At 42.3% G+C, this 20,493-nt stretch overlaps 1 protein-coding gene across 1 annotated transcript in view; it reads right to left on the bottom strand.

Annotated features, from left to right (window-relative positions):
- Nucleotides 1-4,131, bottom strand: part of skap2 (src kinase associated phosphoprotein 2) — a 274,482-nt gene extending 270,351 nt beyond the window's left edge. Inside the window, exon 1 of the mRNA XM_078534160.1 lies at nt 3,992-4,131. Within this exon, the coding sequence (XP_078390286.1) occupies nt 3,992-4,031 (40 nt within the window). The 5' untranslated portion in view covers nt 4,032-4,131. The remainder of the gene's footprint in view (nt 1-3,991) is intronic.
- Nucleotides 4,132-20,493: the final 16,362 nt, after the last annotated feature.

Raw genomic sequence — 20,493 nt, forward strand, 5'->3', positions numbered from 1 at the left:
TTCCCAGAATTTTTTCTTAAATGCCTCTCTCAGGGCATTGTATGGCTAACAGGTTCAATGGACCAGCTAGTCTTGATTTGTTCTTCATTTTTGTACTTTGGAATGCCACGCCAGAAAAAACCCAATAATTTGCAACTAAATGGCAGTCTTACTCAAAGACTGTAAGCACAACTGGTGTAGAAAGATTACATTGGTGTAGTAGGATATGTTTCTCAAATGGACAATAATTAGGCATATCATTGAGCTAAAATAGGTCAAAACGTTGTTTGACCAAAGTTTTAGCTTACTTCAATGACAACATTATATTTTAATGATATAATGAAGGGCTATGAACTCCGAATTGGGGGCCGTAGAAGGCTAAGCTGCAATTTCCAACTAAAATGTATACTAATAGCATTATGGGCAAGGATGCATATTATTATAGGTCAGGACCGTTCATGAGCTAATTATTTATAAATTTATTGCCAAAGCATTGGCAAGCTGTGATCACACATTGTGAAAAAAAACTCTTGCAACAGCATAACCAGCAAGTTTGCCAAAATTGTTACACCAATCTTGCCAACGCATATTATTACAACATTCCCTGCATACCCAACATGGGACGCAAGAATCAATACAAAAGTGATTTAAACATAACCGTTAAATCAGTCTCAGTTATTTCTATGTAAAAGGTATCATCATTCATACCGCTAATGGATATTTTGAAATACATAAGTGCGTTCCACAAATTCGCCATTTTAAATAGAATCTATAAGGTCAAGCTATTTGTCCCCAATGGCAGTTATCAGAAATTTGTGGTGCAGCTACTAACACCTGCTGATCCTGCCATTGCACTGATTCAGCTCTGATCAAATGATTAAGAACTAATTCGTAAAAGAATCTGATTCCGTAATCATTTTAAAAAATGCTACTTACATACCACATTGGGAAAAATAGAAATACAACCTATTTTCTGAATAAATTTAATATGTTAAAATGCCAATGTGGATTGTACAGTTTAAAGTAGAATTACCTTTTCACGACCTATAAAAGTTTGGTGAAGCCAACAAATTGCCATCATATCACCATCACTCGCTCAAGATGTGCAACTAAATTTGCACACATTTTTCACAACCAAGGGTAAACCCTGTGAAAAGATCTATTGTTACGTCACTCAACAATTTTGTAATTGGGAGAAAGAGCAACAGGAATTGCACGCATGGGCACACACACTTACATGAGTTGAAAGCAACTTTTTCTCTGCTTTAGAATGACTTAGTATTCAAAAATTGTGTAGCTTTGTCAACTACAATATAAAATTATAAAATTCATTATGTGGGAACAACAATATTTTTTGTAGCACACACAATGAAAAATAACAAATGATGATCAAACTTGTGAAGAAGTTTTTTTTAAATCCTCCTGAGAATCACAACCATTGCCAAGCAGGTGTAGTATTCTACAATTCTAAGCTGTAGGGTACTGGGGGTATGTTTATTTACTTGTGAGAAAGACTTTTAAAAATTCCTTACTTCTAATCCAAATTAAACCAATAACTTGAAGCTATGGATGATGTTTCCTCTATAATGCACAGGCTAGTCTCAACAATCATGTCAGGAATTTTCAGCCATCATCTTACTGTGGACATTGCTTCAATTTAACGGAGAACCTCAGCTTAAAAAGAAAACTTTTCTACAGTCAATCCAATTGTAGTTAGGATACAATTTTAGCTGCATAATTCAGAGGAAAAAAGTTAGCAATCTATAAAATAAGACTAGGTCTGCTACCTGGACTGCAATATGTTAAGCTTCAAATGTTACTTTGTCTTCATATATTGCCTCCGCACATAAATCAGCTTTCATATTCATTCTCTTTTAGGTTGACAGGGCTATGAAAATTTTACTTATATCACTTGGAATGTTCAGAATGGCCCATACTTGAAGGCTGATAGCAATGAACACCATTTTGTGGTAGACTCTTCGTTGTCTGAGCATGTCTAAGCTGTAAATGATTTCATTGTCTTCTATGGGTCCTCTCATGACTGAAGAGTCCAATGCAGGATTGGTATGGACATCCACAGAACTGGCAGTTCATATTGTCATTGCTGGTGCAATACCATTTACTGAAGTGCACCAGCCCACGGTCCTTAGAAGCAGTAGGTTTCACAATATATGCAAATGATCCTTGATTTTAGGCTATTTTCTGCTCCCCAACTTGACTTTGCCCAAGTTACATACCATCCGGGATGAGGCTGGGCAGGTTACTACTCCTCTGCTTTACAAATGGATTCTGAGTGCAATCCCAAATGGATTTGTCCATAGTTTTCCTTGCCCATAGAGAATTATCCAGGTTCTGTTTGCCCTTTTCCATGACAGTATGACAAGATTGGTATGGGCCACATTGAAACATCTGTTTTCATTATAAATTTAAACTTTACATTTCACAACTTAGCATTATCTTTGCATGTGTATACTCACACAAAATATGCTTCAACAATTTTATTATATTGCTGAAAAAAGACGTCTCAGTTTTTCACCTTGCACTCATCAGGGCACTTGCAAGAATGCCAACAGAAGGGGGAAAAGCAACAATTTATACTGTATGTGAAGAGAGTGCTGATTGGTTGGCAAGTGATGTTGCCATGGAGAATGCACCACTGATGGTGACTGACAGTTAACTGCCAAGCATTATTTGAAATTTAAACCAGGCAGCTTGACCCTGATTAGTAAAGACATTACCCATGAGTCACATATTTTGTTTAGCTGAAACAGGTACAATGTATGTACATGTTCTGTCTGCAAAGAACAGGGCTCTGTGTGTTAACATATGCATGTAATAATTTTATTCTACTTCTCCTGACTGACTTCCCAAGTTCTGCCCTCCATAAAATTGTCATCCAAAACACTTAGCTGTGTTCTAACTCGTTCCAAGACGCATTCACTCATTGCCCCTGTGTGTGCTAACCTACATTAGCACCCTGTTAAGCATTTTAAAATGTTAATTCTTGCTTTCAAATCGCTCTTGCCCCTCCCTATAAACTCCTCCAGTCCACAAACCTCTCATTCCCTAGTGAGATTTCTGTGCTCCTCTGAAGCTGGCGTCTTGAACAAATCCAAGTTTAATCACTCCAGTATTGAATCATAAAAGTCTACATTAAAAAGGGAAGCCATTCAGCCCATTATGTTTGTGCCAGCTTTCTGCAAGAACATATCAGTATGTATATATGTACTATCTATTAAAACACCATTGCCACAGCATAATAACAACAGTAGCGACTGCTTCGAAGGCTGATGCTTCGGTTCCGTCAGGTACAAAACGCACTGAATTTATCCTCAATACTCGGACGCTAAATAGGTGTAAAGAGTTTATTTAAGTTATTTAATTAACATTTTACGCTCACAAGGACTGACCAGTGAGCCGTTCTTTAAGGATAGGCAGGGTGAGAAGTAAGATAAATAGTTAAGTACGTAAAACAGAAGTTCATTATTGCTGAAAATAAACTTCGTAGCGACTCAACGGCGTGTGTTCGTGTATCTTCAGAAAAAAACAGCAGTAAAATCTGGCGTTCAATGTAAGGTAACGGGGAAGTGAGCTTCAACTCGGAAAGTTGACACTATAAAAGTTGCCGGTGAGCATATCACGGACAGAAGCGGAGGGGGAGACCGCCTGGAGCTCAGTTTAACATCAACAATTCCCGGCAGGTGCTGGGTGTTGCTCACTGACTTTCTCAACAAATCAATTGGCGGTTACCCCCGTTCCCGAGTTACAGATCGCCGTATCCCTTGAATAAATCCGAAGGTAAATTAGGAAAATTAAAACATATATTTATTTCAAATATCAATTTTTAAAAAGTGGGGAAGCGTTTACTTCTCAGGAACGGACTGGATCACTCCAACTTCCTCCTTTCACTTTCCTCTGGACTAAACTCATAACTCCTTAAGCGGCTTATGTTTTGAAAACATTATGGATTTGTTTGTAACCGTAACCAAACTGCCGTTGCGATTTTTTTTACCTGTAATTAGACTCTTCACGTCCTCAGGGATTTGCTGCATCTTCCACCGCGGGGCCGAGCGCTGTCACCGGCGGGATGGAGGGGTTTGTTCGTACAACGCGGAAGCTCAACTCCAGCAATGCCAAGTACGCGCACGCAGCACCGGTAATGCCGAGTGTGCGCGCGCGCAGCCAACACCACACATGCATGCATGCGTGCGCGCCCGATGTCACAGACGTCAATGCTAGCGCGAGCAGAATATCTGATTGGAGCAACCACAGCCCCTAGTAGCTTTGATTGGCTGAATCCATCGCGTGTGCTATACTCTAATTGGTCAGAGTTTAGCCATTGCTGGTTAACTGTCCAAACCCTAACTGATATAGGAAGACAGTGTGTCACAGGGATGGATGTGTTGACTGTGGATGGACTGTGGGGTCAAGTCATGTGATGAAATCTCCTGGAATACACTTAGTCAAGTTAGCAACCCTAAGCATATGGTCAATGTCAAACAGATACTGGGCATAGCGACGCTCCCACTCCCGCTCCATTGCAACTAAGCACCTAGTCATCAGGTGTGAGGTGCTGCTGTATGTGATGCAGGTCTGACCCATAAGCCTTTCCTGCACCAGGTGCTCAACTGAGTCATCTTTCACTTAATTTCTAGATTAAGAGAGGGAAATTTACCAAATGTTGCTCTCACCCTGATTTTCAATCCAGGATTGGGAACTCCTCGCCCAATCATTTCCAGGTACCAACTGCTCGTTGAGTCAGCAACAGTTTTAAAATGCAGATACCTAACTTAGCCCAAATAGTGGCACCAGACACTGCCAGGAAACAGGAAGAATGCAATGCTCAAAGATAGATGAGAATCATTACTGGACTTGGCATTGCCTTACAGAATAGAGTAGGCAGGAGATCAGAGGCTCAGCAGCCTCATGGACAAATGGTAAATGAAAAGGTACTAGACCCGCTCTGTGAATAATCCATTTTTCCCAACAATTTTACTTCAACAGAAACATCTGTTTCTGATGGCTCCCTGCATTGCTCCTGACAGTTGTGCACTAATGTTCACTAGACTGACCGCTTTTCCTCTTCTACAATTTGAAAATCTGGCCCTCACTAGCCTGTTAAGAAGCTCTTCACGGAGCTTAACAGGCAGTTGATGGGAGGTGTTGCTACCACTGCAACCACGTGCCCCCCAACCCGCTACCCACCCCCCACCCCACCACCACCACCACCACCACCACCACTCAGCCTCGCTTTGGAAATAGCATTGCGTACCCAAAATGTCAGAAGACTGATGGCCATCCAGGGGCTCTATTTTCAAAGCGCATCCTCACTGGACCTCACTCAAAGGTGATTGAAAATCAAGCCCCAAATTTCACTATGTAAAAAATTCTGTTTCCGGTGTTGTGAAGGATGGATTTGTGCCATACAACCTGTCCCTCATGGAAATATTTGTAGCAGCTTCTGTGGGGGAAGGGTTGTCATGTGACATGACTCCCACTTCTCCACCTTGGTTGGACAAAGGATATATATTCCTTGTCTGCATTATTGAGATGGTTAATGGTGCATCCTTTAATAATTTCAAAAAGAGGTCTCAGGGTCCTTTGCCCTCGCAGAGGGATCATCTCCATTGCCCAGAGCCTGGCCTTCGAAACGAAAATGATCTGTACAACTCCTTGGGATTTGATCTCTGCAGCCACAGGGGCATTAGTGCCTCTTTAGAGATAATGAGGTTGCTCTGTTCAGAAGGCCAGAAATTCCTTTTGTGTGAGTCATAGCCAGTCATGGCTTCAGTCAGTTTAAAGCCAATGTCCAGTTTTTTTTAAATGTGTAGATTAGCCAGGATGATATGTATATAATATATATTATAGAAGTATAGAGTGAGGTCTTAGCCCCCTAACAAAGGCCTGGAAAGAGATGTGATTGTTTATATCAAGGTTCATTCCAAACAGTTCCATAGTCCAGGACTCAGAACTCTGCGGGCTGTTTCCAGGGATGCACACTGAGAAAAACATCAACTGCTGCTGAAGACCATCAACTTGGTGAAAGATGCTCCTTGGTCTGCTCAAGACATCTGGGTTTTTCAGTACAAAGAGCTTCCATGACCGAGCATTGCAGACTGGCACACTCCAAGGTCCATGACTATGTGCTGACGAACGTACTAAATATTGGCGCAACCATTGCAAAGGCTCAATAGGATAAGGCCACATTCTGAGGCTTTCCCTCCATGATACATTGAGGGGCTGGAACCCATGTAAAACCTCTCAGGCTGTATGCACCAGAGCATGTTTGATATGAAATGCCAATGTATATTGTAAACATAACCTGTAATTAGAGGTGTAGTGAGGTACTTTACATACTGTACTGACTTAGTGTTGGGAGTTACTGAGTGACTGGAAACAAAATATGTGAGTGAGCTGAACAGTGGGCAATGCAACTTAAAGCAGACAAGTGTGAAAAAGTGCACATAGAAAGGGAAACTGGAAAATAAGCGTAGATCAAGAATGGAGTTTGCATCTACATGCTGCCCTTTTGTGACATCATCGGAAAAGACAATGCCAGGTTCCACATGTACACTGATGACACCCAGCTCTATACTTCGCTACCACTTCTCCTGACCCCTCCACTACCTCTGTGTTGTCACATAACTTGCCTGACATATCTAGATGAGCCGAGATTTCCTTCAAGTAAACAAAACTATTGTCTTTAGCCCTGCTACAAATTCTGTTCCCTAGCTACTGACTCTATCCTCCTCCTTGGTCATTGTCTGAGACTGAGCCAGACTGTTTACAACCACAGCATTGTATTTAGCCCTGAGCTGAGCTTCCGACCCATGTCCTCTGCTTCACCATCATCTACTTAAACAACTGTAATAACACCAGTCTTCACCCCTGCCATCTGGTGCTGAAACTTTCATTCATGTCTTTGTTACCTTCAGACTAAACTATTTCATTGGTTGGCCCATGTTCCCTGATCCGCAAATCAAAGCTCATCCAAAATTCTGCTGCGGGATCCTAGCTCATAGCAAGTCCTGTTCTCCTATCAGCACTATGCTGGCTAACCTACATTGGCTCCTGGTTCAGCGATGCTTCGTATTTAAAATTTGCATTCTTATTTTCAAATTCTTCCAGAGCCTCATGCAAACTTCTCTGTAACCTCCTCCAATCCTCTGAGAATTCTGATTTCCTCCCATACTTGTTTCTTATGCACCCTGAATCCCTTCACTGACCCCACTGATGACTGGGCCTTAACCATCTATACCTCAAGCACTGGAGTTCCCTACCTAAACCTCTCCGTATCTCTTTCCTCCTTTACGACTCTCCTGAAAACCTAACCCTTTGACCACCTGTCGTTGCCTCAGTTTTCAGTTTTTGTCTGATTGTGGCACCGTAACACGCCTTGATATGTCTTACCATGTTGAACATGCCATATAAATTCAAGTTGTTGTAGTTGATATAGATGTTGTGTTTCCATTTCATTCAAATTTTATAGAATTATCTGATTAAAACCGGCCTTAACTTTTATTTGTAGGTTGCCGCAGTTTCAAATTTATTTGAAAATGGAACCAATTAGATAAGCTCTTTCAAAGAGTCAGGCATGATGGGCCAAATGACCTGTGTCATTCCAATATTCGATGATCTCTTGGCCCATCTCTGGCTGGTTGAAGATATACCAAGCACGAAAGAAAATGGTTGTGGTTGGTCGAGACCAATCATCTCATCACAAAATATCACTGCAGGAGTTCCTGAGTGCAGTATCCTAGGCAAAACCACCTTCAGCTGCTTTATCAATGACCCTCTGTCATAAGGTTTGGAATGGGGAAGTTCATTGATAATTAAACAGTGTTCAGTTCCAATCACAACTCAGATAATGAAGTAGTTCATACCCATATGATGCAAAACCTGGAAAACATTTAGGCTTGGGCTGATAAGTGGTAAGAAACATTTGTGCAACACAAGTGCCAAGTAATGACCATTATCAAAAAGAGAGAGTCTAACCACCTCGTCTTGACATTCAACAACATTACCATTGCTGAATTCCCCAACATCAACATCCTGAGGGCTTACCAATGACCAGAAACCTAACTGAGCCCGCCATATAAATACTTTGACAACAAGAGCAGATCAGAGACTGGGTATTGTGTGGTGAGTAATTCACCTCCTGACTTCACAAAGCCTGTCCATCATCTACATCCTGATTTGTGTTATGACCGGTCCCTGGGTGACATCCCCCAATTTGTTAACTTCCTGAATGGGACCTCAATTTTGTTATGTTCCTGGATGAGGAGGAATGAACTGGCTCCCCTACTTTATTCAGCTCCCTTGGTTGGTAGCAAAAATATTTATTTAAAAGGGGTCACTTCCCCTCATAGATGTCTTTTCCCAGTAGAAATGTATTTATTTTTTAGAAGGAGCCAATTTAACCAGGTTTCTTGAGTCAAAGAAAGAGTAAGTTTATTAGTTACTAAAACCCACGAAAAATAATAAAACCGCAACACATAAACACACAGGGTGGAATCGTCCCAGAAATGCAATAAGTATGGTAGCGGGTGCAAGAATAGACGTTTTACCCACCGGCCTTAATGGTGGGTTTTCACGTTGTGTGCGTTCCACCTCCTTAATAATGTATTCACGGGAAACATGCTGGATTGCTGGTGGGCAGCTCGGATTTGCCCACCACGCCGTGACCTCAGCACTTCCCTGCTCTGGGCATCATGTTTAAAGCGCGCCAGAGGACAGCCTACTTCATGTCTACAGACCAGGACTGCTCCAGGTGACAGGAAGATGGCAGGCCCTAAATTTAGTGTCATGAAGATATTAATGTATATAATATTATTGGAAATTATTTTAAAGTGGACTTGTAGTAAGGTCTGTGTCTGTGGGTGTGAATGTGTGTGGTTTAATTGGTTTAAAGACAGCTAATCTGGGTGCTTTGATGTATAGTAGTTTTGAGATGTAAACAGTAGAGGTTACATTTGCATTTTGTTGAATAAGCCATTCAAAGACTGGGGGTGAAACCTTGCACCTAGCTAGGAGACACCAAGCAATAGGTTTATATTACTAATAAAATTGGTATTACGAAAGGGGTTTCATTGTTAGAAGAGGTGGAGTTCAAAGGGCCATGTAATACAATGAGAATTTACATTCAAAGGGAAGGCTAGGTATATACAGAAAAGTTTTGCGTGTGGAAGTCAGAGGCGTGTAAGATCTAAGTCTGTAAGCCTGCCACAGTGTCTGCAAAGGAACAAACTGAAAGGGACCTCATTTTGAATTTGCAAGATAAAATGTGCTTTGCCTGGTGCCTGTTTAAGTTGATGGGCTATTCTTGCCTTGGGGAAGATTACCTAGGAGTGATTAATTTGAGAATTTGTTTAAAAGCTATTATAGTAGTAATTTGTAGATGTGTATATGTTTAATTTCTTATTAAAATGAATATATATTTTATTTAATTTATATAAAAACCTCTGGAGGCTTGGTGGTTTCATTTCTGAATTCAGAATTGCATCTCAAACATACCAATTGGAAATATGGGTTATGACAGTTGTTTAAAGTTTCCCTCTGGGACTTTAAATAACTCAGCCTTTACCAACTGCTGTGTCATAACAACTGGGGGTTCGTCCGGGATTATATTTGTAATTCCTTGATTGGTTTGGAATTGGTGAATCTTAAAGTTACAAGTACGAGAGGCACTTTGAATTCAGGAGTTGGTGAGGTTTTTTTAGATGTGGTGAGACTGCAAGATGGCTTTGACAATTACTAAGATTTGTCTGAGAGTAGAAGATATAACTCTGATCGGATTGCAGAAGATAACCAAGAGTAAGTTAACAAAGTTGGCAGAAAAGTTAAAATTGGGGTTACCTGCGAAGGCTAGGAAATCAAATATAATTAAAAGTATAGACCAGCATCTACAGCTGGAAGTGATACCTGACACTAGTGAGTCACAGCTGGAGGTAGTGAGACTTCAGTTTGAAATGAAGAAACTTGAATTTGAACAAGCAAAGGAACTGAAAAAACATGAATTAGAAGCAAAGGAAAAAGAAATGACATTTAAAAAAGGGCAAGTAGAAAGGCAGGAGAAAGAAAGGAAGCTGGAACTAGAATTTCAGGCAAGAGAGAAAGAGAATAATTGCTTAAAAGGCTGCAAGTTAAAAAAGAGATCTTGGATTCTGAGGAGAGTTCTGATGATGAAAAAATGTTTAACCTAAAACCCAGTGGAAAGATGATAAGTTTTAGTCAAAGAGTCATAGAAGTCTACAGCACAGAAAAAGGCCCTTCGGCCCATCGAGTCTGCACCGGTCAAATAAGTACCTAACTATTCTAATCCCATTTTCCAGCACTAGGCCCATAGCCTTGTATGCCATGGCATCACAAGTGCACATCCAAATACTTCTTAAATGTTATGAGGGTTTCTGCCTCTACCACACTTTCAGGCAGTGAGTCCCAGATTCCCACCACCCTCTGGGTGAAAAAATTCTTCCTCACATCCCCTCCAAACCTCCTGCCCCTTACCTTAAATCTATGCCCCCTGGTTATTGATCCCTCCACCAAGGGGAAAAGTTCCTTCCTGTCTACCCTATCTATGCCCCTCATAATTTTGTACACCTCAGTCATGCCCCCCCCTCAATCTCCTCTGCTCCAGGGAAAATAACTCCAGTCTATCCAATCTCCCCTCATAATTAAAACTCTCCAGCCCAGGCAACATCCTGATAAATCTCCTCTGCACTCTCTCTAGTGCAAGCACATCCTTCCTATAATGCGGATTCCAGAACTGCACATAATACTCTAGCTGTGGCCTAACCAGCATTTTATACAGTTCCAGCATAACTTCCCTACTCTTATATTCTATGCCTTGACTAATTATCTACCTGTCCCACTACCTTAAGGGACCGGTGGACATGCACACCAAAGTCCCTCTGATCTTCGGTACTTCCCAGGGTCCTATCATTCATCATGTATTCCCATGCCTTGTTTGTCCTGCCCAAATGCATCACCTCACACTTATCTGGATTAGATTCCATTTGCCACTGATCAGCCCATCTATATCCTCCTGTAATATCCTCCTGTAATCTAAGGCTATCCTCCTCACTGTTTACCACCCCACCAATTTTCATGTCATCTGCAAACTTACTGATCAACCCTCCTACATTCAAGTCTAAATTATTTCTACATACCACAACAGCAAGGGACCCAACACCGATCCCCGTGGAGCCCCACTGGACACAGGCATCCAGTCACAAAAACATCCCTCGACCATCACCCTCTGTTTCCTGCCACTCAGCCAATTCTGGATCCAATTTACCAAATTGCCGTGGATCCCATTGGCTATTATCTTCATTATCAGTCTCCCATGCAGGACCTTATCAAAAGCCTTGCTGAAGTCCAAGTAAACTACGTCAAATGCATTGCCCTCATCTACACACCTGGTCACCTCTTCGAAAAATTCAATCCAATTAGTCAGACATGACCTCCCCTTAACAAAAGCATGCTGACTGTCCTTGATTAATCCCTGCCTCTCCAAGTGTAGATTAATTCTGTCCCTCAGAATTGCTTCCAATAGTTTCCCCACCACCGAGGTTAGACTGACTGGCCTGTAGTTCCCTGGTTTATCCTTTCCTCCATTCTTGAATAACAGTACCACGTTGGCTGTCCTCCAGTCCTCTGGCACCTCTCCTGTGGCTAGAGAGGCATTGAAAATTATTGCCAGCGCCTTTGATATCTCCTCCCTTGCCTCACTCAACAGCCTGGGATACATTTCATCTGGGCCTGGAGATTTATCTACTTTCAAGCCTGCCAGACCACTTAGAACCTCCTCCCTTTCTATGCTAATTTCTTTAATTACATCCCAGTACTTCTGCCTGATTTCCATATCCACGTCATCCCTCTCACTCGTGAACACCAACACAAAGTATTCATTTAGAACCCTACCTACATCTTCCGGCTCCACACACAAATTACCATTATGGTCCTTAATGGGTCCTACTCTTTCTCTAGTTATCCTCTTATTCTTAATGTGCTTGTAAAATAACTTGGATTTTCCTTTATTTTACCTGCCAATGTTTTCTCAAGCCCCCTTTTTGCTGTCCTAATTTCCTTTTTAAGTTCCCCCCAACACATCCTATACTCCTCTAGGGCTTCCGCTGTTTTGAGCCCTCGGTATCTGCCGTAAGGATCCCTTTTTCTCTTTATCCAATCCTGTATATCCCTCGACATCCAGGGTTCCCTGGATTTGTTGGTCCCACTCTTTATCTTTACTGGAATATGTTGGCCGCATACTCTCCATATTTCCTTCTTGAATGAGCCCGACTGCTCTGATGCAGATTTACCTAAAAGTAGCTGCTCCCAGTCCACTCTGGCCAAATCATATCTGATCTTATTAAAATCAGCCTTCCCCCAATTTAGAACTCTGATTTATGGCCCATCCTTGTCCTTTTCCATAACAACCTTGAATCTAATGGAGTTATGATCACTATCTGCAAAATTCTCCCCCACTGATACCTCTACCACTTGCCCAGCTTCATTCCCTAAAATTAAGTCCAGGACTCCTCTCTTGTAGGACCTCCTACGTACTGGCTTAAAAAGCTCTCCTGGATGCATTTTAAGAATTCCGCTCCCTCTAAACCTATCACACGATGACTAACCCAGTGGGGGAGTTGAAATTCCCCCACTATTACTACCCTATTATTTTTACATTTAATTCAAGCTCTTCCAAAGTTTGAGGGAAAAGATGTTGAAGTGTTTTTTATTTCATTTGAGAAGATAGCAAAACAGGTGAACGGAGTACTGGACATTATTATTATAGTCTATGTTGCTGTGTAGAGCACATGAGGTATATGCTTTGCTCTCTGAAGAATTACGGGTGAATTATGATGTGGTGAAAAAGGCTATTTTGAGTGTATATGATTTGGTTCCTGAAGCATACAGACAGAAATTTAGTAATATGAAAAAACAGACTGGGCAAACTTATATTGAGTTTGAGAGAGTAAAACAAAGTAATTTTGACCAGTGGATACCGGAATTAAAAATAGAGACAACATATGCAGCTCTTAGGGATTTAATTCCTTTGGAAGAATTTAAAGACTCAGTCCCTTTGGTAGTGAGAACTCAGGTGGAAGAAGAGAGGGTTCAAACTGTAAGACAAGCAGTTGAGGTAGCTGATGATTATGAGTTAGTTCATAAAGCTAAACCAGTTTCTCATCGCCCTTTCAAATTGGAAAAGTGGGAAGGTAGGTAGTCAGGGAAGAGAAGGAGTGGCTGGGAATTCCCAGGAAGTTTTTTCTCAGAATAAAAAGGGAGGTGCTGAGGGTAGGAGTGACATTTGAAAATTGAGGTGTTTTCATTGTAATAAAGTGGGGCACATGAAGTCAGAATGTTGGAAATTGCAGGAAAAATCTGTTGGAATTATTGGGGTATAGAAAAGTTCTGGAAGTAAAGGTACTGTGGGTTTGGAGGTTCAGGGACAGGAAAAAACAGTGGTTTGTGTACAGGTAAAACAAGGAGGACCAGTGATAGGTAAAGAAGTGAGAATGTGTTCACAATTTATGAAAGAGAATTCTGAGGAGCAGGCTGCAGGAATGTTTAAAGACTTTGGGCAGAATTTTGCCCTTGGTGTGTGGGCTTGGTGGGGGTGGGCAGTGGTGGCCAGGATGCTGACCACTGCTTGCAATCGGACCTGGAAGTCAATTTCAAGCTGGTGGGCCAATTAAGGCCCGCCCAGCGTGACACGCGAACGGCAGCTCTGAGTGCTGCCTGTGCAGGTGAGGGGAAAGTAGTTTGAGCGGGGCGAAGGTGACCTTCGTGCATGCTTGTGAGCTTGCACTACATAATCTCCCTGAAGCAGCTTTCTGCCTCAGGTGACTCTGTCACATAAGCAGGAATATGTTATTAATGAAAAAAAATAAAATTTTCGTTTGTTGATTTTTATTTGCTTTTGGAAACCTCATCCCGCCCATGGATGATGTTTCCAAAAAATTGGAAAGGCTGCTTGGCCTTATCGCCTGCCCGCTGACCACAAGGTTGGATGGGCAGCAAAAAATGCCTTTTAATTACATTTTTAATGACCTTAATAGGCCTTTTAATTGTCCAAAATAATGTGCGAGTGCGCAATAATGTTGGGACGTATGCCCGACAACATCGTGCATCAATTTACACTCGGTCGGGTTGGGCACGCACCCACCTGCCGAGCTAAACATTTTACCCTTTGTATGTGAAGGATAAGTCTTTCCATCTGCACAGGGTGGAGTAGGTAAAGATGTTAAAATTTTAAGAGACACAGGGGCTAGTCAATCTTTAATGTTGTGGGATAGTGATTGTTGTTCAGAGGGACTATTGCAGGAGCAAGATGATAATAAATGGGGTTCATGGAGATGCTAAATCTATTCCATTGTGGAAGGTAAATTTAAAGAGCAAATGGAGGATAGGTGAAATTATTGTTGGAGTAGTGGAAAAATTGCCCATTGCAGGGGTTCAATTTATTCTGGGTAATGATATACCTGGATCACAAATGTGAGTGATGCCTAGGGTAGTTCAGCAGCCTCTAGAAGTGTTTTCAACAGAGATGTTACAGAAAGAGCATCCTGGATTGTTTCCAGATTGTGTGATAATGAGATCCAAAGCTCATCGGGAAAAACAAGATGGGCAGGCAGTTCAAAGGCTAGAAGAAGGTGTCAAAATCCAATTAGCTGGCACTGCATTTGATAACATTGTTCAAGAGGAAAGACTACAGGACAATTCAGCTGAAGTGTTTAACTCAAGGAGGTTAGCGGAGTTACAGAAAAATGATTTGCGATTAAAGCAGTTATTTCAGAAAGATTATTCAGAAACAGAAGCAAAATATTTTCCAGTATGTTATTACCTTAAGGGAGACATTTTAATGAGAAAATGGAGGCTGGATCATGTTTCAGCAAATGAAAGCTGGAGTGAGGTGCATCAGATTGTTATCCCATTAGGATATAGAAATGAGATTCTGAGGATTGCTCATGAAATTCCAATGGAGGGACATATAGGATTTAGGAAAACAAAGGAAAAAATACAGAGGTTTTTTTTGGCCAAGATTGCATCGGGATGTAGGCAAATTCTGTAGAGCCTATCATACATGTCAAGTAATGCAAATCACAAGCAGTGATTAAGCCAGCACCTTTAATCCCAATACCAGCATTTGAAGAACCTTTTACGAGGGTCATGGTTGATTGTGTAGGACCCCTCCCTAAGACTAAAAGCGGAAATAAGTACTTATTAATAATAATGGATGTGTCTAACAGGTTTCCCGAAGCGATACCTTTAAGAAATATTGCAACTAAGAAGATTATGGAGGAGTTAATTAAATTTTTTACAAGATATGGTTCACCTAAGGAAATACAATCAGATCAGGGGTCAAATTTCGTGTCACAGCTGTTTAAGGAAGTAATGAACAGTTTGGGGATAAAACAGTTTAAATCAACAGCTTACCATTTGGAATCACAAGGAGCTTTGGAAAGATGGCATCAAACTTTAAAAACAATGATAAAAGCGTACTGTCAGGATTATCCACAGAATTGGGATAGAGGAATTCCATTCCTGTTATTTGCTATTAGAGATGCTCCAATGCATCAAAGGGTTTTAGCCCTTTAGAACTAGTTTATGGTCATGAGGTAAGCGGACCACTGAAATTAATTCATGAGAAATTGGTGGGTCAAAATTCAGAAACTATTTTCTTGGACTACGTATCAAATTTAAGGAAAGATTGAACAGAGCAGGTGAGTTGGCTAGGAAATATTGAAAGATATGACAGCAAGTGACAAAAATGAAGGCAGATAAGAAAGCTAAAGCTCGCAGTTTTGTTTCTGGAGAGAAAGCATTAGTTTTGTTACTAGTACTAGGTAATTCATTAAATACAAGATTTAGTGGGCCTTACAGGATGGAAAAGAAATTGAGTGAAGTAAATTATTGAATAAATACTCAGATAGAAGAAAGAAGCAGAGGGTGTGTCATGTAAATATGCATAAGAAGTACTTTGACAGGGAAGAGGGACAAAAAGAGGTATTAGTGATGGTGGACGATGAGAAAAAGGTAGAAGTGCAGGACTCTGAAATTGATTTTCCTCTAATCAAATTGGATAATGAGGGGGGGTGCTTGAAAGTTTAAATGAAATATTGAGTTACCTTCCAAGCAAGTGTTAAAGTGATTTGGAAAAGCCATTGTAGTCACACAAAACTATTTGTGGAAATAAATTAGGAAAGACACATTTAGCAACCATGATGTCTCTGTACAAGTTTCATCTTCAATAAGGCAACACCCTTATAGATTAAACCCAGCAAAGTTATCATAAATACAAAAATAAATTGATTTCACGTTTCAAAATGATATCATTGAGTCTAGTTGCAATAACTGGAGGTCACCTATTGTATTGGTACCGAAACTGAATGGAACACCAAGAGTGTGTGTGAACTATCAAAAGGTTAATGCAGTGACAAAAGCAGATTCATATACTATACCAAGGCTGGAAGATTGCATTGAGAAAGTGGGACAATTGAAATTTATCACAAAGATTGACTTGATAAAAGGATATTGGCACATACCATTGTCAGGGACAGCAAAGGAGATATCGGCTTTTCTAATGCCAAGTGATTATATCAGTTTGAAGTCATGCCATTTAGTATGAAAAATGAAACTGCAACATTTCAAAGACTAGCAAGCAAAGTAATTGCAGGTCTAAGCAATCGTGCAATTGTGCAATTGTGCTGTTTATACTGATGATCTAATAGTTTTCAGCCCCTACGTGGGAGGAGCATTTACAGCATCTGGAAGGATTATTTTCTTGATTACAAGAAGCTAATTTGGTGATGAACTTGGCTAAAAGTGAATTTGCAAAAGCGCAAGCTACATATTTAGGCCATACCATTGGACATGGTAAGGCTACTCTGAGAGATGTGAAAGTCAAGGCTATCGTGGATTTCCCAGCAACTACAACAAAACAAGAAGTTTTGAGATTTCTGGACATGAATGGGCTCTACCGGAAATTTGTACCAAATTTTAGCTGTGTGGTTGCTCCACTGACAACTATTAAAAAAGAACAAGAAGTTTCAATGGACACTGGAGTATCAGAAGCAATTTGATAGTTTGAAAACTGTATTAACTACAACACCAGTTTTGGAAGTACCCAATTATGCCAAGCAACCTAATTTAGATGCTGATTCAAGCGATATAGGCATTGGGGCTGTACTGTTTCAAGAAGATGACACTGGAATTGAAAAACTGATAGTTTATTTTTCACGGAAGCTGAACGTACAACAGAGAAGATATTCAACGATCAAAAAATAGACCTTGGGTTTGGTGTTAGCGTTGCAGCATTTTGAAATTTATGCTGTCAACAATTCATCAGAAACAATTGTTTATACAGACCACTACCCTTTGAAGTTTTGGACAAATTTTGAGACAAAAGTGCAATACTTTTCAGGTGGCGTCTATTATTACAACCATTTAGTCTACGATTATACATGTTGCTGGTAGAAAGAATCTCTTCGCAGATGTGTTATCAAGAGTTTGAAGCTTAAAGGAAAATTGGACATTTAAAAAACCTGGACACTGAACTGGAGTGATTTCTGTTGATACCAACGGCTTGTGTGTGTATATATATATATATATATATATAGTTATGTTAATGCATGCATCTGGTAATGTAATAGTGTAATAAATATAGGATATAGTGTGAGATGGGTTATTAAAAAATGAAGCTGTCTTTTAGAATTATGGTGGTTCATTTTTTGATAGGGAGGGGGATGTTATCAAGATATTAATGTCTATAATGTTATTGGAAATTATTTTAAAGTGGGTCTGTGTCTGTGGGTGTGGGTGTGAGCGATGTCCTCTACCACCCTCTCTGGCCGCAGGAGGTCCAAGTCAGCCTGTGAAGTGTTGGCAGCAGTGATCAGTGCCACCAGAGCACAGAGGTCAGTCATGCAGTGCAGGAAGATAAAGAATGCACTCATCCTTTCTGCCAGGGTAAGTCAACCAACTCATCACTCTCAACTCACACTCACAAACCCATCACACATCCACAGGGATCTCACACCTCAAGGGACAACACCACTAACTCTCACACACACCCTCACATCTACATCAGGCTCATATCCTCTGGAGCTCACACCCTCATCCTGTCCACGGCTCTGCTCACCACACAAACATTCCACGCAGTGCCATGTGTCCTGCGCACACTCTCTCCATCTGTTTTCATGCAGGACTATCTGGCTCATAACAGCAGGGAGAGGTCCCAGAATGGGGGTGGGGGTGACCCACATTAGACCCTTCACTCACTTTGAGGAATGTGCCATTGCACTGGCTGGTGAGGTCGTGGACTGTGCCAGCGGCGACAGTGAGGTCAGTGGCAAAAACACACGTGAGGATCCTACACTGTGTCATCCCTCTCTCAACGCTCTCTCTTCTGCTTTTGACTCTGCTGCCATGCACTAATTATCTCTACTTTTGTTCACAAGGAGCTCTGCCAAGCGACTGACAATCTCAGCCAGCCAGTCCCTCAGCTCCACCCATGTCCTCACCTCCAGCCAAGGAAACACCTCCTTGATTGAAGAGCCAGAAATAAGCAGCCTGGAAGACTTGTCACAGTGTTTACCCACACCCTCCACCAGCGCAGAGACACACACCTTGGTGGAACCTAGATGTAGAACAGGCTTGTGTTCACAATCTGGTGGTCACCACACGGACATGTGTCCGCAGCAGGAGGAGGCAGGTTCAGCTGAGCTCCCTGGCAATCAGAGGACTGCTGGGGAAGAGGCATCTGTGAGGTCCGAGTCAGAGGATGAGCCTTCCAGCTCATTGTGGAGAGTCAGCAGAAGGCAGGGGAACATCATGCAGAGCTGTTGGAATTCCTGAGCAGAGTGGCCCGCGAGTCAGAGGAGTCCATCCACCTGCTCTCTGATGAAGTTGTGCACACATGTGCTCACATGGAGCTCTCCATGACGTGGATGGTGGACGCCATGGGGACCCTGGCTCAGCAGAACGTGGACATGCGCGCAGACCTGCGCTGCATCGCAGTAGCTATGGGTGAGTTCCTGCAATGGCAATGCAAGAGGGAAACAGGGCACCTCAAAGTTCTTCCAGGTGCTCTTTCCCCTCAAGGAGTCAGGCCAGGGCCCTCATGCACTCGAAGGTAGGAGGAGCAGCTGCTGGGCACCCCTGGGTCAACCATTCAGGAATCTCAAAGGCTGTCCACTCCCTCCGACTCCTCTTTGCCTGTGACCTGCTCAACCTCCACTTCTGTCACCGCAGAGGGAGCAGTCGGCCCACAGGAGTACAGCCAAAGCAAGCCAGGCCCTCAAGGCCTCGGCTCTCCAGAGGACACACACCGAAGACGTCAGAGGCAACAGGGCCAACCACTGCATAGGCTGTCTCCACCCCTGCTGTGGATGTCAGGGCAGCACCAAAATGAAGTGGCAGGCCTAGAAAAGTTAAGAAATTCTGACCACAAATGGTTACATGGGTGAACACATTTTATCACTTTATAATCTGAAAATATATTCACTTTCACCGAATAATGTGGAATATTGTCTTTCAGCTTCATTGGCAGGCTTCGCAAGTCTTGAGTCCAGCCCCTGCATCCCTCCCCTGCCCCCCCCACCCCCACCCCCCCAACCCCACCCCCACCACCCCACTGCCCCCCCCCTCCCCCAAAACTAGCAATTCACCTGCATGCAGAAGTATGCGTGTGTGGCAGGGCCTTTCGGAGCCTTGTGTAAGCACGCTTCCACGCATGCAGATCCTTCATCCATCACGCTCATCTCACTGTCCTGAGCATTTTCAATGCTGCCTGGGGTTCTCTTTCAGTTGTCCATCTGGACTGACCTGCATCTCTGCCCAGCCACTGTTTGCACTCCTATGCAGCACCTGTGCCGACCCAACATGAGGCTCTGCTCAAGTTCGATTTGAAAACCATGGTCATGGTTAGGTTTTTGATCAGCTCCCCTCTACTTTCCCGTCCCCCAATCACCCATGTCTTTCCCTCCATCACTGTGGACCCCCTGGCATCACATTCCACCTTCCCACTGTCACTTACCAACCCGAACCCTTGTCATTCCAGGATGTTCAGGTGAACGTGCACATTCACTATCTCTCGGAGAACTCCATCCCTGTCCACATTGACTCCCCCAACCCCTCCCAACCTCACATCCCTGACACCTTCACCCCCCCCCTCCCAGTCTCACACTCCCCTGACACCTTTGTCCCTCCGCACCTAACGTCACCACCCCCTCAACACCTTCATCCCTCCCTGCCAACCTTACATCCCCGGTACACCTTCCTCTCTCACTCCCACCTAGACCTTCCTTTCACCCCCCTCCCATTCACTAATTATCCAGAGCAGCTGTCATGACCACGGATCCTATCCCCCAATTACTTATGGACATATTTTACTTTTAAGTAAGACATGTGTTTTTCAAAAAAGGACGCACAAGCAAAAGCTGGCTGAGACAGTAATGTAACCACTTGCTAGAAAATTCCTATGTGGATTACTTGACCAACTAATTCAGA

Source organism: Cetorhinus maximus, chromosome 3 (assembly GCF_964194155.1).
Source record: "Cetorhinus maximus chromosome 3, sCetMax3.hap1.1, whole genome shotgun sequence".
Classification (NCBI taxonomy): domain Eukaryota; kingdom Metazoa; phylum Chordata; class Chondrichthyes; order Lamniformes; family Cetorhinidae; genus Cetorhinus; species Cetorhinus maximus.